This window comes from Eubalaena glacialis, chromosome 10 (assembly GCF_028564815.1).
Source record: "Eubalaena glacialis isolate mEubGla1 chromosome 10, mEubGla1.1.hap2.+ XY, whole genome shotgun sequence".
Classification (NCBI taxonomy): Eukaryota; Metazoa; Chordata; class Mammalia; order Artiodactyla; family Balaenidae; genus Eubalaena; species Eubalaena glacialis.
Window position 1 is genome coordinate 75,476,956 of NC_083725.1, and position 23,131 is coordinate 75,500,086.

At 38.1% G+C, this 23,131-nt stretch overlaps 1 protein-coding gene across 6 annotated transcripts in view; it reads right to left on the bottom strand.

Moving 5' to 3' along the window:
• Positions 1-23,131, bottom strand: part of SBF2 (SET binding factor 2) — a 461,885-nt gene that overhangs the window by 125,450 nt on the left and 313,304 nt on the right. For all 6 annotated transcript variants that reach the window (XM_061201443.1, XM_061201441.1, XM_061201446.1 and 3 more), the window contains exon 17: positions 2,918-2,986. In XM_061201443.1, coding sequence (XP_061057426.1) covers positions 2,918-2,986 — 69 coding nt within the window. The remainder of the gene's footprint in view (positions 1-2,917; positions 2,987-23,131) is intronic.

The window sequence follows — 23,131 nt, forward strand, 5'->3', positions numbered from 1 at the left end:
CAGCCAATTGTGCTCATCACTGTGCGAGTTTCAGTGGTACCCTAGTGAGTGGATTCCTAGCAAGTCTTGCCAGAACTCCAGTAGGCAGTTTCCTGCTTGCCAGCCCTGGTCTGTGGCCCTTCAGTGAAGTTCACCTCAGTGCCATCCAGTGGCCACAGAAACACCTCTCCAACAAGGTCTGAATCTCGGTCTTGTTGGGGAGTGGCACCCTCCAAGTTTAAAATTCTCTTTATTTCTTAGTAGTTAATCCCCTATTACTACTTAATAACTCCTTATATTAAAATTTTCCTGTTCATGTTACTGGTATGGTTTCTGGTGCCTAATTGGACCTTTCATGCCCAAATCAAATTAAACCAAAAGAAATCAAGTAAAATCAAGCCAAGTCAACAACAAAAAATTAAATCTATAAACCCATCATAAAACATAAGTTTGTATTATTAAGTTTGATAACACAGAGAAGAGCATGGCATGTAGCCCAACTTGTTAACTAATTGCCTTAAAAACTTCCACAAAACAAAAAAACACGGTGTGATGGTTTTGTACTGTGTAAACTAAGCTAAGCTAGAACTATATTTCCCAGAATTCTCTTTCCTCCATGATTCTAGGTTAGGGTTGACTACAGAGAAATTTGTCTAAGACTTGGAAGGCAAAAATGAAGCAGCAGCCATTACACTCTGAAGGTCAGTATAGGATGCCAGGTGCTGCTGTATCTCATACACTTTGTTGCAGATCTGCTGGACCATCTTGATGTGTGGAAAGAACTGTGCTCACATTTCCTCCAGTTCCTTCTGGATCTCTTCCTTTAGCTGCTCCTAGTCAGAGCCAGGCACATGTGTAGCTCCATGGCCAATAATGCTGCTTCTTTTTCAGGTCACCTGCTTTCTTGAGGTTGAAGGACTTTAAAAGACATACATAGATTCTAGTTTGTCCTTGTTCTTCCCTGTATCATGCCCAGCTTTTCTTCCTGACTGCTGCCCTGATGATCTATAGTGACTTCAGGGCCACAGGCAGACCCTAATTCAAAGCTTTCCATAAACTTCTTCCCCAGCTTCTATAACAATGTAAAAGCTGGTCCCTATAATAGATTCCTTACTTCCCATCACTCATGGTGCTTCTGCTATGATGATCAAACCCTCACTAATATACACTATAAAACAGATAAATGATCCAGCTTAAAAAAAAAATCTTAAGTAATTTGGATTTCTTGAGCAATTGAGTTTCTACTGTCAATTCTTATTTCCCCTATGTTTCTTCTAATTTATTTCTATATAATATCTAAGTTTAAAAAATAGATGTTAAAGTGGGAAAATTTTTAAATGCCATTTTCTTTAACAAATGCCCATGTGAGGGCCCATATGAAGGCTAGTTAGAACCAAGTTTTTTGGTTCCTCTGAGATACGGAGACAAATTTCCTTGGTGGCTTAAGATACAGGAGAGCCTGACCTATTTTTGTAACATTATTCTCCATGCCAGGAGGGGAATAAGATGAAGAACTACTAGGGAGAGTTCCGAGAAGACTAGTATGTATGCATTTAAGAAAAACTAGAGTGGGCCTGGAGATAAGTTTAAGCTGAGGAGGGAAAACCAAAAGATGATGCCCAACCTCCAGCTGGTTGTCATGAGTTTCTAAACCCAAATTCATTTGTTTAACATTTTTGAGATTTGTCCTTGTTTCCTGAGCATGCTCAGTATGACCTGCCAGGTCTCAGAAGTGTGAGTCTCATAAATTCCATTTTCTGTTTTAGAAGAGGATGGGAAGGTAAGGAGGAAGAAAGAGGAAGTGAGTTAGCAGCAGAGAAAGAGTTCCTGATTATGGAGAACCTTTGGGTTAAGACCTTTAACTCAGAGACTGTGGACAAATCATTTGAAGTAAAGTTTTTAAAAAACTGAGTTTATCAAGAAATATTTATTGGGTACCTACTAAGTGCAGGAAGAGGGCTAGACCTCATCAGTTAGAAATGGTGGATGAAACAAAAAGGATGGGCAGAACAAAAAGAGTAAGAGAATACTGCCAGCATCTAAGGGCATGGATCATTTCATCACTCAGCTAAGGCACTTTATCTGGTGCCTAGTTCTCTACTAAAACAGATCTAGGAATATTTGATAATCTCTCCTGACTTAGAGCCCATGAAACATGGAGTAGCTTTAGCCAGAAGTCCTTCCATAAGTCCTGGGCTTCCTGAAGCTACCTGCACACAGCTGCACAGTGAGTCAGCCTGGCTGTCACAGGTTTATTGCTTCCTACTGTACATTTCAGAAGGACGTATTCAATGTGCTGTTCAGAGTGTGGCTATTTAACTCCTTACAAGTCCTTCACAGGAAAAGAGGGAATAAGAGTTTGCTGGATTTATTTGCCCTAAGAATTAATCTCTCTATGAAAAGCCATGGATAGGACAACTACAATAAATGACAGAATTAAGAAAAGCACTGAACATTCTGGAAAATTTTCAGAAGGTTCATAGAAATTGCCAGTGAAGTTAAACTCTAATTTCTGCCTCCATTTATTTATCTAGCTTGTTCATTTGTTCATTCATTCATTCAACAAACATTTATTGATTGACACTGGGATACAGCAATGAATAAGACAGACAATATCCCAGCCTCATGAAATTTATTTTCTTTGGTGGGGGAAAACAGTCAAACGTAAACTAACCAACACACAACATAATTTCAGGTGTTATTAAGTGCTCTAAAGAACAATAAAGTAGGGATGGAATGGTGGGGTTATATCTTAGGAGATGATTTAACATTATATATTACATATTTTACACATAGCATGCAATAAACCTTATAACAAATATAACCACAGATATGTCTTAGATACACTAAGGGGACAGGATTGATGCAGTTCCATGATAAATCAAACTGAATACATCTATATAAATCATAATGACATATATAGACCAATGAAACTTACCCTATAGAAAGCACTGGTCAAAGGGAGTAATGCTGCAGCAATGTTATATTCTTCTGAACTTGAACAATCCTTAAACAAAATAAAGAGAAATGAGCATTATTAGGACATTTACCAGAAATCACAAATATATGGAAACAAAAATCTATGATACATTATTTACTGTCCTAAGGGGTTTTTACTTTTATTTCAAATCGTCATTAAGGCTTACCTAGATAAGTGTGAAAAAAAAGTATGAAAAAATACTGTCCCGAAGCACATTCCTTTTTAAAAAAATTTATTTTTTTAAATTAAAAAAAATTCTTTTTTTTTGCTCGTGCCACGTGGCATGTGGGATCTTAATTCCCCGGCCAGTGATGGAACCCATGCCCCCTGCAGTGGAAGCACGGAGTCTTAACCACGGGACCACCAGGGAAGTCCCCTGAAACCCATTCTTTTAGAAATGATATAAAAATACATTTGAGAAAGATGTTTTCATACACTATTGGTGAGTAGCTACTTTTACTTTCCTGTTTTACAAAAATTGTGTTTACAGCTGTGCAATTTGTCCAAAAATTTTTGGAGGGGGTTTTAGTATATTTAACTACTATATTTCATTGAATCTGAGATACACATTTTCTCCCCACATTTTAACTTCTCTGAGACTGGGATGTATGTTATAATTGAAATAATGTATTTTTTCTTAGTCTTACACATGAAGGGTTTATATGTAAAATTCTGTTATTGATCAGGCAAGAAATACCACTGATGCCAAAACCCCTTGGGTGAAATGTTGTTGGGGAATGGGACAGTCAGAAAACCTCAGTGGGAATGTAAAATGGTGCAGCTGCTAGGAAAACAGTATGGCAATTCCTCAAAAATTAAAAAGTAGAATTACCCTATAATCCAGTAATTCTACTTCTGGATATATACCTAAAACAACAGTGACTTGAACAGCCATAGGGGGGCCATGGCCTGGAACAATGCTCAAGGGTAATACCCTTAGAGAGATCAGGTACAGTAATTTCAGCCCCAACCTTAGACAATATAACTATTGCCATCAAAGTGCAAATTCACCAGCTATCAGCTGTTCATATGTTTGTATGAATTGATTTTAAACTCACAGAGCTGAGACCTTAGTATCAATTATTCCAATGCAATTCCTCTACTTTTCAGATGAGAAAAAGAGGCCTAGATGTCAGCCAGTACTGGAATTTAGATTTATCTACCTATCAGCCTGGTGCTTTTTCCTCTAAACACCGCCTTTTGTACTTGATTGCTTTCCTCATATTCTTGAGGTGGTGGATATGAGTTTTTTGAGCTGCCAGCACTGATTTTGGAATGTGAGGGAGGGAGAACAGGCCTCAACAGCAGAGCAGTTGGAGGCTTAAAGCTGCAAAAGGGCACTGGTGCCAGGGACAAGGCCCCTAGAAAAAGGAGAAAGAGTCAGAAGCAAAGAGAAAATACACCATAGACAACCTTGGTCTATTTCAAAATACTACTATGGCTTGGCAGGGCTGAGGGTGTAGTACTGCCCTGAGGAAAAAAAGGAGGAAACTTTCTTTCAGAAGTCATGGCCCAAAGGTGGGCATCTCTTCTAATGCTAGTCTTGCTTAGCATGAGTACATTTGGTATTATGATCTGCTAAAAGAGTTCTTAATAGAATTTCATGCATTTTTAACTATGAAGAACACAGCTGTAGAATACACTGAATGTCCAACTCCGGAAAACACTGAAACAATACTGGGTTACAAGACAAATCTCTGTAATAAAGAATCATTCTCATATACGTGACATTCTCTGACCCAATTTAAATAACTAAAAGATAGGCTCAAACTTCCTATACTGTTCTAAAAATAATAGTTCTAATTAATTCACCACACAAACATTTATTGGATAAATGAATAAGTGAATGAATAAAGGAATAAATTCAAGAAGAGAGAGAAATGAGGAGAAGAAGCTAAGGACAGAAACCTGGGAAAGATATTTATAGAGAAGGAATAAAGGAAAATCAAGATGGGAAAGAGAAGTAGGAGAAAGCAGTACTATAGTTGTCAAGAGAAGAAGAAACGACCAATAGTGTTGAAATCTTCAGAGAAATTCAGTAAAATGAAGACTGAGAAAAAGCCAAGAAACTTGTGAATCAAAGAGGTCACTGGTGACATGATGAGGGTATAAGTGAGTAGAGTAAAAAAGGCCCTGAGTGTAAATGCTCAAAGTTGTAAAGGGAAGGAAGCTGTTTGAGGAGTTATGACATCCAAATGGGTAGCTGAATGAATCTTGGTAGGGCTGAACCAGATGAATACTAAGATTCTATGTAATCCTTTGATTCTATAAGAATTAGAAGGGACCCAAGTACACCAAGGAGGAAAATCCAAGGGAGAGAGAGTTGAAAAAGAAAGGTCACTGGTAGAACAAGGTCTCTGTGATATGGCTGCTAATCAATGTGGTCCCCGTTTCTAAGGGGGAAACATCTCATTTCCATAAAAAGCAAATAAACAGAACTTATATTAACCAGCAGGATCCCTGAATATTTCAGCAAATATAACTTATTAGGAGAGAGAAGCTTGGTTCTACAATGGAGACTCAGGCCTACCTAAGAGGCTTCTATGGGAAAAGCGGGGAGAGTGTCCTCAGACTGTTGTGCAAACACTAGTTTTATGGAGTACTGATAGCTGTTACTTGGGGGGAAATTGGGGAAATGCTGGGTAAACAAAATTAAGTGCAATGTTTTTGTTTTAAAAAACTGTAGGACTTCTCAGGGCTTTATACTGTGACTAGATGAAAGGAATTTGGTGGCAGCATTTCCAACCTAATTTGACTGAGAACATTTTTTTTATAAAGCAATTGAAAAATATATATATATTTAAATTGAGGGCAATTGCTATTTTATTATTATTATTTTTTAAAAATTATTTATTTATTTATTTATGGCTGTGTTGGGTCTTTGTTGCTGTGTGCAGGCTTTCTCTAGTTGAGGCGAGCGGGGGCTACTCTTAGTTGCGGTGCGCGGGCTTCTCACTGCGGTGGCTTCTCTTGTTGCGGAGCACAGGCTCTAGGTGTGTGGGCTTCAGTAGCTGTGGCACGCGGGCTCAGTAGTTGTGGCACATGGGCTTAGTTGCTCTGCAGCATGTGGGATCTTCCCGGACCAGGGATCGAACCCGTGATCCCTTCATTGGCAGGCGGATTCTTAACCACTGTGCCACCAGGGAAGTACAGAAAAATATATTTTGAAAAAATGATTTAATATCATAAAAAATCTTCTGAGAGCACTCCAACCAAAAGATCATTTAAAAACTTAGTTATGAGCTTTTATTTCTTGACTTATGGTCATATACTGACAGGCATTTTTACTGTAAAGAACTAAAAATGCTAGATAATATATTTAAAAATCTTTAATGCAAGGCAATGAACTGGCAAGAAAGTAAGGAACACTCAGGCCAAAATATAAGTTAAGTGGGAACCTGGAGAGATACAGCACTAAAGTGCAATTTTACCTCAAGAACAGTTGGTGAGCAAAGTAAATTTGAGTATTAGTTTTGAACAACTCAAAGGACTCAAAAGATAGGAGACAAAACCCAGCACTCGCTAAAGGTGGGAAGTCCATTAGGAGAACTACCTTATGGTAGGGACCCCCTAGGGCCACCTGAAACACCAGATGGAAAGTCTGAGATATAAAACGATAATTCAGCAAGGGAAGTAATGAATATGTGAGTAAATTAAGCATACACTGACTATATAAAACACAAAAATAGTGTCTTTCAGTATTAAAGAAAAATAAGGTACAACTAAAATATACAACCACGGTAGCACAGACATTGTAAGGTGGTGGACTGGAGCTGAATTTTGATAAATTAAGTAAACATTTAAATTTCTCTGTATTACTGCCAAAGGAACAGAATGGGTTACAACTTCTAAACTAGTGGGGGGAAAAAATGGACTGAAAGAAAAATAACCCAAAGGAAAGCAAGAAAGAGGAAAAGAAACTCAGAAAAAGGAAACAATCAAAAAAGAACAAAATAAGATAGTAGGAATAAATAGAAATATAATAGCAGAAATAGACCAAATACTCTGGTTAAAAGACAACTATTGTAAGAAGAAATGGGAAGATGTTGGTAAAAGAGTACATATAAGATGAATAAGGTCTGAGAATCTAATATATAACATAGTGACTATAGTTGATAATACTGTATCATATAATTAAAATTTGCTAAGAAAGTGGAACTTAAGTATTCTCACCCCTCCCCCAAAAGGGAAATCTGTGAAGTGATGGATGTGCTAATTTGATTGTGGGAATCCTTTCACAATGTATGGTATATTAAGTCATCACGTTGTACACTTTAAATATATTACAGCTTTATTTGCCAATTATACCTCAGTAAAACTGGAAAAAGTATATAGGCCATGTAGGAAAACACCACACCTTTTTCCTATTCTCTGTCATCTCCATGGATTGTATAAAATAATCCCAGAATACAGCAAAAAGTGTGAATCATCTTTTTCTTCCTGACTTATTCCTCACCCTCTTGCTTAGGACACTGCTATGCACAAGAATGTCATCCCCTGTGTCCTAGCACATCTGAGTTTCTTTAACAGAAATGCCTTGCATGTTTCTGAAGACTGTCATGAGGCCCAAGGCAATAAAGTTCAACAGACTTGAGCTGTAATCTTCTCCTAAGGAAATGGCTGGGATGCCAAGATGCCTTTTGACTTTGATTTCACAGCAGGGCTTCATTTGTAATGATGCTGTCCAAACTTTAAATGACAACAGCTGTGATATGAAGTCCCACACACTCATTTATAAAAATTTCCCACAAATTAAAAAAAAATTAAACAATGGGGAATTTCAATCCATGACCAATTAGCAGGGAACAGGCAATCATAAAACATTTAGGGGCTATTTATTATCTTACAAAATGTTTACACATTGTAGTGCATGTCTCAAACCTGAGCGCCAGTCAAATGCTGATTGCAAAATATAAATATAAAATTCTTTGCAAATCACGTTAGAGATATTCTAAGTTAATTAGATTGAAAAATGGAAAAAATTTTGAAACAATAAGTACAACTATTGACATAGCAATAGCATTCCGGAATAGTGCAGTTATCTGTTGGGGAATCAGTTCATAAATACACATCCTGAAGTCCCCTGTGTTTTGGCCACGTAATAGCAAAGTAGTTACAGACATACCAGGCAATTTATAAGCCTGCAAGGACTTGAATGCCTATACATGTTTTATTCTGAACTTTGCTATGTAGTTTACCTTTAATTTTCCTCCTACAACTGAAGAGTGAGCCCTGCAATCTTAATTTCTCATTACCCTCAATTACTTCATATTTTGATTTGCATACCTTTGGACTGTCATGACCAGCATTCCCATTTTTGTAAAACTTTGGAACCTCTCAAAAACGATATAGGTAAACATTAAAGAAAAAAATAAGACTGAAAGGCAGAATGTCTTACAAAACTGACTTTTCTTGAGTTTAGACTTGATATAGGTCAGAAAAAATTTTTTTTGAATTGTCCAAAACACTGAGAACATTTGTATCTTCTACATAGGGACAAAAATTAAAACTACCAAAGCCCCAAATACCTCTGTATATCATGTTAGTCTCCTGCTCAAAAATGTCAGCTATGTTCTGACTATTACAGGATAATGACCAAACTCTTCTGCCAAACTTGTAAACCCTCCGTGGTGTGGACCCATCTCCACACTTACCCGACCATATGGCCCTCCTGCTATAAGCCGCAGGTCTAGTCAGTCTGCTTTATCATCTTCTATTCCACATCATAATTACCTCCTACCACATCTAATACCCCTAGAATAGCACCCATGCCTTGCTTTTTTTTTTTTTTTTTTTTTTTAAATTTATTTATTTATTTATTTATTTTTGGCTGTGTTGGGTCTTCGTTTCTGCGCGAGGGCTTTCTCTAGTTGCGGCAAGCGGGGGCCACTCTTCATCGTGGTGCGCGGGCTTCTCACTATTGCGGCCTCTCTTGTTGAGGAGCATAGGCTCCAGACACACAGGCTCAGTAGTTGTGGCTCACGGGCCTAGTTGCTCCACGGCATGTGGGATCTTCCCAGACCAGGGCTCGAACCCGTGTCCTCTGCACTGGCAGGCGGATTCTCAACCACTGCACCACCAGGGAAGCCCCATGCCTTGCTTTATCATTTACATTCTTCCTCCTTGGCACCTCCATATGCATGCCCTCGTGTTTTCCCACCCTTTCTAAGTATGGTGCTAAGTACAAAATAAGCAGTAGGACTCACTGTTGTTTCGGCCTCAGGTTACATTTTAATGCTAAATCTACGACTATAACCATCGAGGATATATCACAATTTTGAACACTATGGTTATTTAATATGTACCATTACTCCCATTGAGACAGAAGATGAATGCTAGACTTGACAAATAATATCAAGCTTTGCTTTAAGTTTTTGAGTGAATGGCGCAAGTCCGCTTCAATTTTATGTCTGGAAACTAGTACACTGCACCTGGCATATAGTAATAATAGCTAACATTTATTGAGTGCTTACTAAGTATCAAACATATTTTCAGTATGAATTTACAGAAATAATTTCATTTAATTTCTACAGCATCTCTAGGAGGTAGATACTATAATTATATCCATTTTGTTGATGAAGGAACTGAGTTTCTCAGAGGTTAAATAATTGCCTGAGATTACATGGGCACAAATGACAGAGCCAGAACTCAAACCCAGGTAGTCTCACTCCAATGTTTGTGCTTTAAAGCTCTATGCCCTGTTGCCTCTCAAATGCAAGTGAAACTAAAGATGGCATCTGTGGAAACATATAATTCAGGCAAAAGAAGAAATTTTCCACTAATTATAAATAATTTCCTCAAAAGAGGCTGAAACTATACTACATCTGTGAAAAAGCAATTGAAAACTTAAAATGTGGCTGCTAAAATTAAAATGCAAAGGAAGGGCTGAAGTTAATTTTTTTCCCTCATGGTATCCTTTTATTTCATCTCTATCTTCATAATTTCTTAAAAAATTAAGAAATACAGAGGATCATGTCAAAGCTTCTAAAATACGCCTAATAGGAGTGCTGGAAAGAGAGGACAAAGTAGGTAGAAGAAAGTAAAAGAAACAATAAAAAGAATTTTGTCTTCATATGCCAAGAGTCCAGTGAGTGTCAAATAGGACAAATGAAAAAAGATATTTGGTACAATGAATAAAATGTGGTATCCTCATAAAACAATACTACATGAAAGTGAAAATAAATGAATTATAATTATATCCAAAATCATGAATGAATCTCCCAAACAAAATTTTGATCCAGAGAATCAAGGCAAAAAGAACACATCACCACCATATCATCATCATCATCATCATCATCACTCACTGCTGAAACACACATTCTTAATTAACATTGGCCTCTATCTCTATTTACCACATCAAACACACCATTGTAAACATGTAGGATTTCATAAAGTCTACTATAGCAATGTCAAAGAACTGCTTTTATCAAATCATACTGTCAAAGGAAAATCTAACAAAATTAGATCAAGTGAAAAAAGATCACCAGTTCGGATGATTTTATGCTAAGTGTTTGAAAAGAAAATGATTTGATGTCAGAGGATTAAAGGGAGTCCCTTAAGAAAAATAATGAAGGCTTTAAATATTTTTGCAAAATGATCATCTTTGGGACAGTGCTGTAAAAGCCAAACATAAAGTAAGCCATGATGCAATTTCGTTAGGAAAATTATTTTAAATACCTTTCCCTTCCCCAGACAAAAGTGAGATTCATACTTTGGTTCTAAAAATATCAGCACATGGTAAAAATTATAACCTAAATATCTGTTAAAATTTTATATTTCTTCTTTTAAACATAATCTATCAAACAAACCGTTCCCCCACTATTTGGTATGAAATTTTAGTTCCTATTTTATATGGATTTACTGGTGGTGATAGTGAAAATTAGTTCTACTCTTAATGATCTAAAGGATGCAGGAGTGATGGTCTCTGTCATATCTCTATTTAATATTTCAGTCTTGTGTCTGTAGAAACCAGACAGATCTGGAGGATAAAAGCCGACTACAGCAAATTCAATCACGCGGTAGCTACAATGGCAGTTTTATAATAAAGATGTTTTGTCTTTGCTACAGCAGATTATCACGGTCGTGGGTATGTTGCATGCAATCACTGATGTGGTGAGTAAGTTCTTTTCTATCTCTGTCAGAGAGGAGGATCTGAAACAGTCTGCATTTACATGAAATGGACAATGGGAAGCATTTACAATTTTTGCCTCAGGTATATGTTAACTAAAGCCCCTCCCATCCAAATTCAGTTGGAAGAAATTTGGACCATTTGAACATCATATAGAATATTATGCTGATCTACTACATTGATGACATCATGCTAATCAGGCTGGATGAGCAAGAAGTGGCTACCATGTTGGAAACCTTGGTGAGACATGCACTCCAGAAGATGGGAGATAAACCTTATAAAGGTTCTGGCCTGCTGGGACATCTCATTCAAAGTAAAGGACAATTTGTTGCATCTTGTATCTCCCATCATGAGGAAGGAAGCAAAAATTCTGGTAGGCCTCTTTGGGCTATAAAGGAAGCATATTCCATATCTGGGATTACTGTACAGGCTCATACCAGGTGACACAAAAAGCTGCCAGCTCTGAGTGGGGCCCAGAAGAAGAAAGGGCTCTGTAGCAGATCCAGGAATTAAAAAGCCCTGCTTACTATCACAATCAGTGACCCACTTAGAGAATTTGCACTTTCCATTGCTGTAACTTGGAGTTGTGCAAGGTTATAGATTCCAGTCCCCGAAGGAGAAACACTTCTACCAGGGGACAAAACAAGAATCTCATTAATCTATAAACTACAGCTGTCACCAAGGCACATTATACTCCTAATGCCCAGAAATTGGCAGACAAGAGGAGCCATCATTTTTTTTTTTTAACATCTTTATTGGAGTATAGTTGCTTTACAATGGTGTGTAAGTTTCTGCTGTATAACAAAGTGAATCAGCTATACATATACATATATCCCCATATCCCCTCCCTCTTGTGTCTCCCTCCCTCCCACCCTCCCTATCCCACCCCTCTAGGTGGTCACAAAGCACCGAGCTGATCTCCTTGTGCTGTGTGGTTGCTTCCCACTAGCTATTTTACATTTGGAGGAGCGATCATTTTGGCAGAAATAACTGAACCTGAATGCCAGGGAGGTAGGGCTAATGTCACATAATGGGAACAAGGAGGAGTATGTTTGGCACCCAGTTAAGTCCTTGGGTACCTCTTGGTACTTCCTTGCCAAATTCTGATGGAAAATGAACAAGTGCAGCAACCCTGGGATGAGAAACACAAAGTGACCAGAGACTAAGACCCCTCCAGGATGAGGGTCTGGGTCATAAGAAGGGAAGTTAGCATCATTTGCAATCCTACGATCAGCTACATCTGCAGGGGCAAACGCTTTTCCCACTTACCCTCTTCTAAGTTTCCCCCAGCAAGAAAGGCACACTAGAATTCTGGAGGAACTGCTCCTGAATACCTATGAAGAAGTGGAGGCGAGCAGCACAAGGGATCAACATGAGAATGCCTTATCCAAACACCCCTTCAAGGGAGGACTTGTTGCCTCCATGACTGGCAGTGCTGTCAACAGCCCTTCCTGAAGCAGCAAATATTCAATGACTGATTAAAGTGTGGGTCCATACCCAGCCATTTTGACTTAACGTGGGACAACTTCAGCTCCAGAACTTTGTGTGGGTTAGGCTGAGGCTATCCTTGAGCTCACAATATTGCCTGACTTCTCCTTTTGCCCAATTCTATTTATTTTCCCTCCTTCCCACAGGTGATGATCCAAAGACCACTCCCTAACAAACATCCTTTGCACTAAACTCTGCCTCAGAATCTGTTTCCAACCTGAAACAACTTCCTAATAAAGTAGTAGCACACACTGTTTTCTGGGGAACCCAGGCTAAGAGAGATCTGTAGTTTGAAAAGCTCACTATTGGCTATGGGACAATGAATGCATTTGGGCAGGAACAAAAGTGGATGTGGGAAGAATGCTTAGATGGGTATTATAACAATCTAAGTGGGATGATGGTAGCTTTGATTGGGGTATTACAGGTGGAGGTAGGAGATAAGTGCATCGAGTTAAAAGGTGTTTATGGGGGTAAATATCAGTATAACTTGGTGTTACAGATGAAAGAGAAGAAGGTGTCAAGGATGACTCAGGTTTTATTTCATGTAACTGGATCAATGGTCGTGCCATTTGCCAAGATTAGGGACAATGGAAGGGAATCAGGTTTGAGGGCTGAGGGGTAGAGGAAATGCATGATCATGACTTCAGTCTGTAACCATTAAAGCTGAGCATCTTTGACACATGAAAATGAGATACCAGGTATCCAGTTGGATATAAAGGTGTAGAGCTCAGAGAAAAGGTCTGGGGTAGAAAAATAAACTTACGAGTCATCAACATGTAGATGGTAGTTTAAGTTGTGGGTGTGAAAGAGACCATCCTTGAAGTGAGTATAGAATGAGACAAAAAAAAATTAAATAAATAATATAAGGCTTTAAAAATTAAAGGCCAAGTGGAGAAGGATGAGCTTTCAAAGATGGAGAAGGAATGGCCAGAAAGGTACGAGGATATATAGAAAATGTTGCATCATGGAAGCTAAGGAAAGAGAGTGCTCAAAAAGAAATTCTAATTGATAAACTGCTTCCTCTATCTTCAAAGCAAGGAAGAGCCAGTGGACTTAACCACGAAGAGATAACATTAATAATTTATATAGTTTACATAGTTTCAAGGTAGCTACTATAACATATTTTTTGTTTGCTTTCCTATATTCCCCTCCCCCTCAAAAAGACCGTAATTTAAATTCCTGTGACAAAAAAAGAAAGTGAATTATAAATCTGCCACATTTAGAATGGCTAATCTGTCACATTTAGAAGGACTAATAAATAAAAAAAACCTACAGAAAAGCCTTCTACATTAGAAAAGCCTTCATGTATATAAGTGAGGTTATGAACAAAAACAAACATCTCGTTTTAGCATTTTAAATCCATAGGTTAAGGACTTCCCTGGTGGTCCAGTGGTAAAGAATCCACCTTCCAATGCAGGGGACGTGGGTTCGATCCTTGGTCTCAGAACTGGGATCCCACATACCTCAGGGCAATTAAGCTCGTGTGTCTCAATGAGAGAGCCCACGTGCCGCAAACTACAGAGCCCATGCGCTCTGGAGCCCATGCGCCACAACTAGAGAGAAGCCCATGCTGCAACAAAAGATCCTGCATGCCTCAACAAAGACCCTGCATGCCACAACTAAGACCCAACGCAGCCAAAAAAATAAATGAAATAAATAAATATAAAAAAATCCATAGGTTATCATTATGCTGCTTTTATAATATTAGCAAAAGATAAAATAATCAAATACTTATATAACCCATTACTGCAAATAACTAGAGACAATTTTCTTCATGATTTATGTTGTAAAAGCAATGATAACATAAGATCAGAAAAAAACCTTAACTAGCTCTTATTTTCAATAATATTCTGGAATGCCATTGTGAAGAGTTAAAAATGGACATTGGCAGAAAATTTTTAAATTGTAAGACTCATTGGCAGCATTGTTTATGAAAATCTTTTTGAAAGTCAAAATCCGGTTCCACACAATGAATGAAATATGTGAAAAGTGAGACACAATTACCCACATCTCGCCATCCTTAAATATAAATAGGCAAGGAATTATCAATCCTACGGTTAAATACATTTTTTTCTGGCGCACTGATAAGAAAGACACTCAGTAAAATGTAAAGTGTTACCTAAGGTCAGGATAGTAACATGAAAGCATTTCTGGGAATCCTAAGAAAACAATGTTTGCAAATTCTGAACTTATTTCTTAAAGACAACATAAAACTAGACACTCGTCAGAAAATCAACCCCCTCTGGATTGGCTTTGGCCTTCTCAACCCCCCACTCCCACTTTCACTGGCAAAGGTCACCACCTGTGACCTCTTACTTGCCAACCAAATGGATTATGTTTAGACATTTAATTTAACCTCTATACCATTTGTTAAGATTAAACACATATTTTCTCTTTTTTAAAAACTACTTTCCTTTAAAAAAACTCGCAAACTTCCATTTCTTTATAAAAGATCTAGGAAAGGCAGGTAAGTGAAAAAAAAAAAAGAAAAATATCTTGTCATAAATCCCGCAACCTTTAAACAACCAATGTAACATTTTGGTGTCTATGCTTCCTATTTTCCAAGTCACAAATTGTATATTTATTCATATAATTTAACTTTACTTTTATATAGTCATTTCATTCTTTAAAAAAAATTAATTTTTCTTCCAGTTTTATTGAGATACAATTGACGTACAGCACTGTGTAAGTTTAAGGTATAGAGTATAATGATTTGATTTACATACATCATGAAGTGATTATAACAATAAGTTTAGTGAACATCCATCATCTCATACAGATATTAAAATAAAGAAATAGAAAAAAAGTTCTTCTTTCTTGTGACAAGAATTCAGGATTTACTTTCTTAACAACTTTCAAATATAACATACAGCAGTGTCAATTATATTTATCATAGTATACATTACATTCCTAGTACTTATAACTGGAATTTCATACCTTTTGACTGCCTTCATCCAATTCCCCCTCCTCTGACCCTCCACCTCTCGTAACCACAAATCTGATCTGTCTTCTCTGAGTTTGTTTGTTTTTGAAGTATAATTGGCCTACAATACTGTTAGTTCCTGTTATACAACATAGTGATTTGATACTTCTATACATTTCAAACTGATCACCATGATAATGATAAGTCTAGTTACGCTATGTCACCAAAGATATTGTTACACAGTTACTGACTATATTCCCCACACTATACATTTCAAACTGTGCCATTTATTTTGCACCTGGAAGTTTGTACCTCTTAATCTCCGTCACCTACTTCTTCCCCTACTCCCCCATAAACACATTGTTACAACCCTGCATTTTTACTCACCTCCCCCTGCATTTACTGTTTTTGACAACATATTTTACATTTTTTTGTTTTGTGTATCCCTTAACTACTTATCACGGATAGATGATTTTTACTACTTTTGCCTTTTAACCTTCCTACTAGCTTTACACGTGGTTGATTTACTACCTTTACTGTATATTTGCCTTTACCAATTAGATTTTTCCTTTTGTAATTTTCATGTTACTCATTGTGGCCTCTTCTTTTTCAATTAGAAGAAGTCCCTTTAATATTTCTTGTAAAGCTAGTTTGGTGGTGTCAAACTCTTTTAGCTTTTGTTTGTAAAACTTTTGATCTCTCCATCAAACCTGAATGAAAGCCTTGCTGGGTAGAATATTCTTGGTTGTAGGTTTTTCCCTTTCATCACTTTAAGTATATCATGCCACTCCCTTTTGGTCTCAGAGGCTAGATCCTGGGGCAGCTGCCTGAGGGGTCCAAGGTGTCTCAGAGCTAGTGCTGGCCCACTGGTGGGTGGAGCTGGGTCCCAGGGTCTGTGACTGCAGGGCCCTGGGGGTCCCAGGGCTAGTGCTGGCACCCTGGTATGTGGGGCCAGGTCCTGGGCCCCCTGGTAGACAGGGCTACATTCCAGGGTGGCTGTAGGCTCAGGGGCTCTTAAGGCAGCCAGCCTGCTGATGGTGGGGCTGGGTCCTGGCACTGATAATTTAGAGGGAAGATTCCAAAATGGCGCTTACCAGCACCAGTGTCCAGGTGGCAGAACGAACTCTCAGAACGGCTGCCGCCAGTGTCTATGTCCCCAAGGTGAGCTCCCGTTGCCTTCTGCCTCTCTGGGAGGCTCTCCAAGATCAGCAGGTGGGTCTGACCCAGGCTCCTTTCAAATTACTGCTTCGGCCTTGGGTACTGGAGCATGTGAGATTTCATGTGCGCCCTTGAAGAGTCTCTATTTCCCAGAGCCTTCTCACTCTCCTGAAAGCCCTGCTGGCCTTAAAAGCAAACATTCTGGGGGCTCATCTTTCCAGTGTAGGACTCCCAGGATGGTTAGCTCAATGCGGTACTTGGACCACTCACTCCTTGGGGAGAACCTTGGTAATTGTAATGATCCTCCTATTTGTGGGTTGCCCACCTGGCAATATGGGTCTTGACTATACTGAGTCTCTAGTCCCTGTTACTTTACTTGTTGTGGTTCCTTCTTTATATCTTTAGCTGTAGAAAATCTTTTCTGCTAGTCTTCCGATCTTTCTCATCAATAGTTGTTCTGTAAATAGCTATAATTTCGGTATGCCTGTGGGAGGAGGTGAGCTCACAGTCTCCCTACTCTACTACCTTGGCCTGCATTCTTCCTAGTCACTTCATTCTTAAACTGATTTCCTACCTTGGCTTCTATGACCCCATTTTCTCCTCTTATAACCTTTTCTCCTCTTACATCTATGACCCTTTCATCTCAATGTTTATAGGTTTTATTATTCTGCCCACCCCTTAAATGTCAGTATTTCTCAGGGTTTTTTCCCCCATCCTTAGATCTCCTCTCTTATAGTACCTACTTTCCTTAGGCTGGCTCAACCATTTCTATGAGATAGAGTGCCACTGTACTTCCAGCCTAGACAACTCTCCTCAGCTCCAGCTGACTGGGCTCTTCCAATTTGTTGTAGAGACCTCAAACTCAATACATCTTAAACTGAATTATCTCCACTACTCACATATACCTTCAAGCCTGACACTCTTCCATACTATCTTGGTAAAGCATCTATTCAGTCGACTAGCCAGAAACCTTTTCTATCGCATCATACTCTCACATTCAGTCAGATATCAAGTTGATGCTTCCAGTGTGATCCTGCTTCCATTTATCCATCCAACAAATATCTTTTTTTTTTTTTAGATTTATTCATTTTATTGATTGATTGCTATGTTGGGTCTTTGTTTCTGTGCTAGGGCTTTCTCTAGTTGCGGCAAGTGGGGGCCACCCTTCATCACGGTGCGCGGGCCTCTCACTATCGTGGCCTCTCTTGTTGCGGAGCACAGGCTCCAGACGCGCAGGCTCAGTAGTTGTGGCTCACGGGCCTAGTTGCTCCGCGGCATGTGGGATCTTCCCAGACCAGGGCTCGAACCCGTGTCCCCTGCCTTAGCAGGCAGATTCTCAACCACTGTTCCACCAGGGAAGCCCCCCAACAAATATCTTTAATTGAACTAGGTACATTGCACTGGGGGTTCTGAATTAAACAGTTATATAATCATTGCCCTCTTGAAGCTGAATCAAATACTGTTAATTCTGTCTTTATCACATTTGTCATCTGTTCCCTCTTCTTCATATTTACTACCTTTGTTTGGGCTTTCACCACAGGTATAACTTCTTTACTCCAACCAATTTCTGAGCCTTTGGGGAGTTCTGTATCAGAACTCAGAATGCTTCTCTGTTTTCCCCCATCTTCCTAATTTCAGCTTTCTCATGTCTGAAAAATCAGTTAACACTTGTCCGTGTGCTTTCTGTCTTTTAAAATTTTGTGCTAACATTTCTTTACCTGTTTTCTTTGTCCTTGTAGAATTGTGTTTATCTTTTAAAAGTCCCTCTATTATCCCTTTTAGGTGAGTTTCAGAAGGGAAATGGAAATAAATGTGTGGAGATAAGTGACCAGGCACCCCAAATCAAGTCATTCTAGAGTTTATAATTTCTAGAAGTTTCTCTATGCTACCATTTTTAGAATATTTTAATATCTCTTCCTTCACATTTCCTAGCTATGTGATTTTCCAGCAAGAAAATTCGAAATAGCCTCTAGTTCATTCCTTAAAAAAAATTATTAGTATCTTATATAGTCATCTAGTCACTGAGGAAATAGTAAATAAAATTCAGTAAGTAGGTAGATGTATTAGGACAGTATAGCAACCATGTACAACTCATTAGGCAACAATGTGCAAATATTAGTGACATACCTTGGGCCTTAAATCTCAGGTGGAAATTAGGTCTAATTTTTTATTTTGGAACACTAAAGCCTACCTGCCAAATGATTGGCGTGACAGCCTATCAGCCTATCAGAAAATTCTCTCTCTGATCTTAATTAAATATTTTAGAGAACTATGTATGTTTCTTCTACAAAACTTTTGGAATGAACACACACAAACACACATACACACACAGAGCCATGGTATTTTTGAAAGGATACGAGAGTTAACCTTGAAACTGAACAATCAACCAAATATTTACTTAATTCCTATTCCTTAGGGGAAAACAAATCGCACCACTGGCCAGAATTCTCTGAAAACAAAAAAATCAGACTTTTTCTTTCTGGGTGTAATTTTCCTAAATAACACACAAACATACAAAATAGAATTCAGCTAGCTGAGAAAAGGCAGTAAGGGCTGTAGAAACTGCAAAGGTGCTGGACATGAGGAGAGAAGTGGCAAGGTTACTGGAAAAAAGAGAGGAATCCTTGTTGGAGAAGACACATCAGGAATAATTTTTTTTTTTTAATGAAAAGACAGGCAGAATTGGGATGGGGAAAGAATATATTCTAAGTTGGGCAACTAAGCTTTGGACAGGAGTAGGGGGAGGAAGGTACAGGAGGGTAAGGCAAAAGCAGGCCAAGCTCCTGACACAGAGAGGAGCTATCAGTTTTGAGTGTAGTTTATAAGACCCAACATGGACACTCTGGGCACTAGTATAAGCACACATATGCCTTAGTAGATACCTAGTCTGTCTTTCAGAGCATACACATAAAGGAATTTTGTGATCAGGCTACAGATGATTAGATTCTCCTCCACTAGATAAGGTTTTTATTCCTTTATATGCGAAAAAAGACATCATCTAAGAGTTCCTTACAATTTTACCTTTTTATCCCTGCGATTTCAGTGCTGTATAGAAAAGTTGTCCTTCAAAGCACTGGTTTGAAAAGACTAGCTGCAGAAGAAGGCCTATTTTCTGAAACAAAATTGATTGGCTAGTAGAGAGTGAGTTTGGTTGTGGTGCTCAGTGCCTTTATTTCAGAATGATAGGTGTCAGGTGAGTGGCACCCCAGTCAGGGAAGTATGAAGTGGAGAAAGGCCACGTCTTTCTAATGTTTTGGTGTTCTGTCAGGGCTCCACAACTGCTCCTTCCCTTAATCCTCCCACTCACTGTGTACACTGCCACACTTCCTTCTTTCTCTTCTTCAGCTTGCCTCTCCTCTCTTCTTAAGTCTATTTGCCTATGATACCATTGCAGAAAATTGAGGTCCCTGGACCAGCAGTAGTGTGACCTGAGAACCTGTTAAAGATGCAAATCCACAGGCTCCACTCCAGACCCAGTGAATTAGAAATCTAGGTGTGGGGATCAGCAATCTGTGTGTTAACAAGCTCTCCAGTTATCCCAATACATGCTAAACTTTGAGAATCACTGGCCTACAGTGTACAACTATCCTTTCTGATACAACCGTGAACCATTCTAGAAAAATAGGGCTATATCTGACTTGATTTTAGATTTAGGTGAATGTGTGAACGATTTTGTGTTATTCAAATTAGTCTACATTTGCTTAAAGTAACCAGCACCAAATACTTTAGACTAAAATCTAAATACTTAGAAGAAATAAGTTTATGTTATTTAGTTTATACTTACATGTTTTCATTTTTTCAACCAATAAATATGGGCCTACAAAGTGAAAACTTGCATATGGTCCCTACATGACAGGGCTTACAAGGTAGTGGAACCAGCAGAGAGGCCTAACAAGATCTAATGAAAATCAATGTGTTCAACATGCCACAGGAGAAAGTGAAGTAGAAAAAGTTGTTATGGGAGCATAGATGAGGGAGTGATTCCACCAGAGCAATCAGAAAAGGCTTCATGAATGAGGGGCATCTGAGCTGAACTGGAAGATGAATAGGCTCTTTGGATTAATTTCTCTTCTTTTACATCTCTAATGTTTTCCTCTTATATGCCAGTTAATGGCTATTTTGCATATGGTTTTAGATGCAGTGTTTAAAAAATATATAAAGGTTAAACATGACTATATACATATATATTCTACACTGGAAATGAGGCCCAGTGATTTTGATTTTAAGAAAAGCATTATTATTTGCCTCAAGAGAAGTTTCCAATATTGAGCTAGTTTATGTTTATTTAAACTTTCCTTTAAATAAATCTGAAGAAATGTTTTTATGGTTATAGACCAAAATCTATTTTATTGTTTAAAGACTATGTGTAGTATATTGGAAAAAGCACAGGACAGAACAACATTAAGACCACATTCTTATTCACAGTGTGTCACTATCTGGTGCTGTGGTCTTGAGGAAATTACTTCACCTCTCTGGACCTTAGTTTCTTCATCTAGAAAAGTTTGGACTCAGTGATCTCTAAGGACCTTTATTTTTATTTCTTCTTTGTCAAAACCCTTTTGAATTCCATTTATGACTTCAATTGGTTCAATTATTAAAATATTCATCAAGAAGGAGAATGCCTCTTTTTCTGGCTATCTAGGCAAATATCCTCTACAAATACTTTGGCTACAAAAGTAGATTCCAGAAGCTAGTCACATGAAGTTTACAGAACACAATGTTAGGCTCAAAACGTGTTCATCACAGACCACATTAGGAAAGAGTGTCCTTAAAATTACTTTACGTCATCTCTAACAAGAAGTGTCTCAAGAGGCCATGGCAGTGGTCAAAACCTTGGCTGAATGACTTTCTGATGTACAATTGACAGAAAAGTCATTCCCCAAACTGTAAAACCTGCTCTGAAACATACCCTAATTAAACAACAACAATAACACAGATAAGGCCAGAACTGAATTTCATAATGGAGAGCATAAGAGATTTAAATCAAGTGGAAGATTTTTTGCTACGGTGAGACTCTCTGAAAACATGGTTAGAATATTTCAGTCCAAATATAATTCTTAGTGCACAGAAAAATAATGACAACTGTTTACTATGGTTGTGAAATTTTGAACCTTTCAAAAAGTTGAGTAACCTTAAAGAATGAAAAGTTATATAAAAAGGAACATGTCTTCTTGACTCTAAAATAGGTTGTAGACCATTTTCTAGCCTGGCTCCTCCTGGTGCATGGCGGTCATGTTCTGAACTGCAGGAGCGGGGATTTAGTGGTGACCTTTTGGAATGAGCCACGTTACTGGCCAAGTGTCTGTACCTAATTGATTTTCCTCACCCTTTTAAAAGTGCATCTCTAATTCCTGGCCCTAAACACCTGCTTAAAGTTCAGCCAATTTTTGCGGTGAGATCCAAGTTAAGTGAATTTCACTGAAGTGTGAAGTGTGAGGCAGACACAGAGTTCATTATCTTGATTGTGGTGATGGTTTCATAGGTGTATACACGTTAAAAAAGTTATCAAGTTGTACACTTGAAATATGTCCAGTTTATTATATGTTAAAAGTTCAGTTTAAAATGTTACAAAAAACTATCAGTGCTATGGTAAGAGTATATAAGAGATGAGTATAGGGGCCATTTTGACCTGAGAAAGACAGGAAAGATAAAAGTTGAGCTGAGGCTTGAATGATATGTTCACCAGTTATGAGGGAAATTGAAGGATAGTGGGCATTACAGGACAAAAAAACTGAACAAAGGTACAAAGGCAAAACATAGTTTGGTAATTGTAAAGAATGTGGCTGAGTGGAATTTAAACTAGTAAGATGACATGTGGTGATAAATACAAGGCTAGAAAGAAAGGCATGGCTTTGATGCCATTCTAAGGTATCTTGACTTTACTTTGTAGGTGACTAAAGTTGAAAATTTTATACACATCTGAATTTGCTTCCTTGTAAAATCCCACTTAAATTACAATAAAGATATTATTTTCTCAATGCAATCCCTAGCAAAATTCCAATGGCACTTTTCACAGAAATAAAACAAAAAAATCCTAAAATTTCTATGGAACCACAAAAGACCCCGAATAGCCAAAGTAATCTTGAGAAGGAAGAACAAAGCTGGAGGTATCATGTTCCCTGGTTTGCAGAACACCAGACCCAGTTGAAGGTAGGTGTACCATACTGAAAATGAGCGAAATTAAGTAAAATATTACATACCGAATGTTAGGACACCTAACCCTCTTACTCTACTGGGCTCCTAGAACTCTGGCAACCAGGTTTCTACATTCCAGGGAGGAGACCAGATAATTTTCTGGGAAATATGACCAGCTCCATGCTCCCACAAAAAAAAAAAAAAAAAAAAAGGAAAAAAAAAATTAAAGCTACTGATATTGAGGGTTACCCTATAAGCAGACAACCAAATATTACCAGACATCTGAGCAAAGCTTCTAATATAAAAGACAAAGACCAAAAAAAAAATTGGCCGAGAAAAC